The sequence below is a fragment of the Cucurbita pepo genome, unplaced genomic scaffold, assembly GCF_002806865.2.
Source record: "Cucurbita pepo subsp. pepo cultivar mu-cu-16 unplaced genomic scaffold, ASM280686v2 Cp4.1_scaffold000528, whole genome shotgun sequence".
In the NCBI taxonomy this organism is placed as follows: domain Eukaryota; kingdom Viridiplantae; phylum Streptophyta; class Magnoliopsida; order Cucurbitales; family Cucurbitaceae; genus Cucurbita; species Cucurbita pepo.
In genome coordinates, this window is record NW_019646757.1 from 5,378 (window position 1) to 9,627 (window position 4,250).

The window sequence follows — 4,250 nt, forward strand, 5'->3', positions numbered from 1 at the left end:
TAATTTGAGAAGCCCATTTATTTCTCGGGTCATCTTGAACCTCTCAATGATTGGGCCGGCCCAGATAAAAGGGAAAGAACATCGCTATAAATACCCAAATTTTGACTACCAGTGACATTCCTTTTATCACTCCCTTTCTCTGTTCTTGGCGTTCGTGGTTTCTCCCATTCTTCTTCTCGGAAGCATCAGGTCAGTTTGTTTCTCGCTGAGTTTCTACAGTCATGTACCATTTGCTTCGCAGAATCATTCTAGTTAGAACTCCATTATCAGTCGGATCGTTTTCCGCATCTCCGTTGAAATCTCTTAGATTCTTATTGACTTCTTCCGAGATTGTATCGTCTCCGAAATCTGCGTCGTTGGCTTCTAATTTTGTTGATTTTGAGAGCAATGAGAAGCCTGTGATTCTGTTATTTAAGAATCACGGATTCTCAAAATCACAAATCTCTGAGCTTATCAAGAAATTCCCTCAAGTTCTATCAACAGACCCCGAAAAAACCCTATTGCCCAAATTGTTGTTCCTCCAATCTAAAGGCCTTTCTTCTCCTGAGGTTGCTAAATTAGTTTGTGGATTTCCTGCTATTCTAAAGCGAAGTTTAAACAGACAAATCATTCCATCCTTTAATTATATTCATGATTTGCTTCAAACTGAGGAGAAGACTATTGCAGCCATAAAACGGTGTGGGGGTCTTCTCACTTGGGATCTTCACAATTCTGCTCGTCCCAATGTTGAAATTTTGAGACAAATTGGAGTGCCTGATTCAAACATTGCAAGCATTCTTAGATCCCAGCCTCGAGTGTTTTTGATAAGTTCCATTCGATTTAAGGAGATTGTGGAGGAAGTTAAGGAAATGGGATTCAATCCTCTGCGATTGAAGTTTGTTGTTGCTGTTTTTGCTCTGCGAGCAATGAGCAAATCTACATGGAAAAAGAAGGTTGAAGTTTATAGGAAATGGGGATGGCCGGAAGAAGAGATCCTTTTTGCTTTTAGAAGGCACCCATGCTGTATGATGGCTTCTGAGGATAAGATTAACGGTGTAGTGGATTTTTTTGTCAACCAAATTGGATGTGAATCTTCTTACATTGCCAGAATACCTTCTTTAATTTCTCATAGTTTAAAGAAGAGGCTTGTTCCTAGAGGTTCTGTTTATCAAGTTTTGTTGTCAAATGGTTTGATTAAGAAACATGTGAATCTTCCTTTGTTGTTTGTGTCCACAGAAAAACGCTTCTTAGACAAATTCATCGAGCCTCATAAGAAGCGCATTCCTGAATTGTTCAAGTTGTATACAGAGAAATTAGAGGTTTCTTCAAAATAGAATGCTCATTCTCTTTTAAATGTTAATTTTTGCTTGGGTTCTTTTAGTTCATATGCTTATTGACTACTAAAATTTATTTAAGTTGATGAATTTTGATTTGTACTGTTTACATTGTTAGCTAGATGATGATATGAGCTGATTTGACTCGACGAACGAACGAACGACTTTTGCATTCGAACGCAAGTCGTTTTGATGTCTTAGGTTTAGATCTACATTGTGTTTAGTTACAGAAATGAATACCAAAAATGGGAATGTCCTTGTCCCTCATCTTTAGCTAGTTTCAGTTAATTCTGAATTATATTTCTGCATAGTCTTTGCGTATGGCTGATTTAATAAGCGATGTGCTTTCTATAGCTAATTCACCATGTCGTGACAAGTTGAAAATGGTAGGGGAGTGATATCGAGCTAGAATAGATAGAAAAAATAGAATGTGATTTTGTGCTTTCTATAGCTAATTCACCATGTCGTGACAAGTTGAAAATGGTAGGGGAGTGATATCGAGCTAGAATAGATAGAAAAAATAGAATGTGATTTTGTGCTTTCTATAGCTAATTCACCATGTCGTGACAAGTTGAAAATGGTAGGGGAGTGATATCGAGCTAGAATAGATAGAAAAAATAGAATGTGATTTTGTGCTTTCTATAGCTAATTCACCATGTCGTGACAAGTTGAAAATGGTAGGGGAGTGATATCGAGCTAGAATAGATAGAAAAAATAGAATGTGATTTTGTGCTTTCTGTAGCTAATTCACCACATAGTGACAAGTCGAAAATGGAAGGGAGTGATATCGAACTAGAATAGATAGAAAAATACAATGTGATAAGAGGAACTAGAATAGATAGAAAAATACAATGTGATAAGAGGAACTAGAATAGATAGAAAAATACAATATGATAAGAGGAATCAGTGCACGGCTTCATTGAACAAGCCACTATCCATCTATAACTCGATTGTCAAGTTAGCTCATGTCATTATGTAGCAACGACACAAAGTAGAAAGAAACCCAATTCAAAGTTCATCGAGTTTTCACCCGAGTTTTCACCCATTTTCTTAATTTAGATCATCATAATATTGGTCATAATAAAATTTTGTGAAAGGAACAAAAGAGTAAAATATTTCAAATATATATATATATTTAAAAAAAAAAAAAAAACAATACTTCAAATATATTTTTGCCAAGAATATTATGATCTTAATACAAGAATAGCGGGAGTTGAAATAAGATGGACTTATTGAAATTAATAAAACTTAACTCTCGTAAATAAGAGGTATCTTGTGTTTAATATTTGTTCTTTCAATAAATCATCCCAAAAATTGTCAATAAATCATTCTAAAAATTGAGAGATCTCTTGATTTTTCTTGACGGATATTGAGAGATGTCTTGGACTTAACTATTCTAACCGACTAAAATAAAAGAGGTGTCTTCTATTTAATACTGCTAAAAATGTTTCAATAAATCACTCTAAAAAAATTTGATTTTTCGACTGTACTTGAGAGACGTCTTGGACTTAACTGTTGTAACCGACCTTTATATAAAAGGTGTCTCCCTACTTAATACCCTCCCCCCACAACACCCAGGTTGACTTAACTGTTCGACCCCCGACCCCTAAAACAAAGGAGGTGTCTTCTATTTAATACTGTGCTAAAAAAGTTTCGATAAATCACTCCAAAAAAATTTGATTTTTCCATTTTCAAAGGTACTGAGAGAGATGTCAAAATTTGATTTTTCGATTTTCAAAGGTACTGAGAGAGATGTCTCCGACTTAACTGTTGTAATGAGAGAGAGATGTCTCGGACTTAACTGTTGTAATGAGAGATGTCTCGGACTTAACTGTTTTAATCGACCGTTGAAATAAAAGGTGTCTCCCTATTTAATACCCTCCTCTACAAAAGGTTGACATAACTGTTCTAACCGAAAGTTGAAATAAGAGGCGTCACCCTCTTTAATATCCTCTACTCAAAGTTCACTCCAAAAATTTTTGATTTGGGTTGATTGTCAAAAAAGTTTCCATAAATCACTCTATAAAAATTTTAATTTTTGCTTAACCGTCGTACTTTAAATGTTCTAACAACAAAATTTAATTTTTTCTTAACCATCAAAGATATTGAGAAATGTCCTGTCCGACTTAGCTGTTCTAACTAACTGTTAAAATAAAATTGATAAAATAGAAGAAAAAATATTTTCAATCTAAGATATTTTATTTATTTATTTTTTATTTGTATTATAATTTAAAAAGCATATTTAAATGAGAGAGATATATAATTATATTTTGGTACCAATTTGTTTTTGCACGGTCTATTACTTTTAAAGTTTCGCGGTTATGCCCCAAATCTCATTGTTATTCTGCATCATCTTCTTCCTCTCCATGTCGACTCTCTGAATTTCGTCGCCACCTTCTCTGTTTCCTCTATCGCTTCCTCAACCACTACAGTTTGTGCTCGATTCATATTGCTCTGTTTGTTCTATGTTCATGACCTAGACGCGCTTGTTGACGACGGGGACCAGCCATTTGAAAATCGGTAATAATCTCTTTTGTTTTTTTTTTTTTGCATCTGCTAGGGCTTTACTTGACCACGAACATTTCTTTCTTCCTTAATTCTTTGTGGATTTTGCTTTTTGAGTGAATTGAGCGAGATTTGCATTTCGTTTGCTTCTTGATGTTGTATTTCGCTTACTCGGTCGATAATTGAGATCACTTCGCTGATACGGTCTTCTCACATCCTTTTCTTCTTCTTTTTCAATTACTGGATTCTGAGGGAGTGTTATCGCTTTTAACAATTTGGATTTATTCGTTTCATTCCGTTTTGTTAGTTATCAGCTAACATGCATTCGGCTACTTTTGACCAACTATGTTTCATCGCTACTCCGGTTGCAACGCTTTTCTTTTGAGTTCCCCTCCCATACAACTGACTGGCAGCTGAACAGGGGGAAAACAA

At 35.1% G+C, this 4,250-nt stretch overlaps 2 protein-coding genes across 2 annotated transcripts in view; both read left to right on the forward strand.

Annotated features, from left to right (window-relative positions):
- Positions 1-209, forward strand: part of LOC111785509 (transcription termination factor MTERF5, chloroplastic-like) — a 1,643-nt gene extending 1,434 nt beyond the window's left edge. The window contains exon 2 of the mRNA XM_023665903.1: positions 184-209. Coding sequence (XP_023521671.1) covers positions 184-209 — 26 coding nt within the window. The remainder of the gene's footprint in view (positions 1-183) is intronic.
- LOC111785508 (transcription termination factor MTERF5, chloroplastic-like) lies at positions 127-1,339 on the forward strand. Its single transcript, XM_023665902.1, has one exon. The coding sequence runs from the start codon at positions 222-224 to the stop codon at positions 1,311-1,313; it is 1,092 nt and encodes a 363-aa protein (XP_023521670.1). The 5' UTR covers positions 127-221; the 3' UTR covers positions 1,314-1,339.
- The last annotated feature ends 2,911 nt before the right edge of the window (positions 1,340-4,250 follow it).

Coding starts and splice junctions, on each gene's coding strand:
- LOC111785508 (XM_023665902.1), top strand. CDS start 222: ATGTACCATTTGCTTCGCAGAATCATTCTAGTTAGAACTCCATTATCA.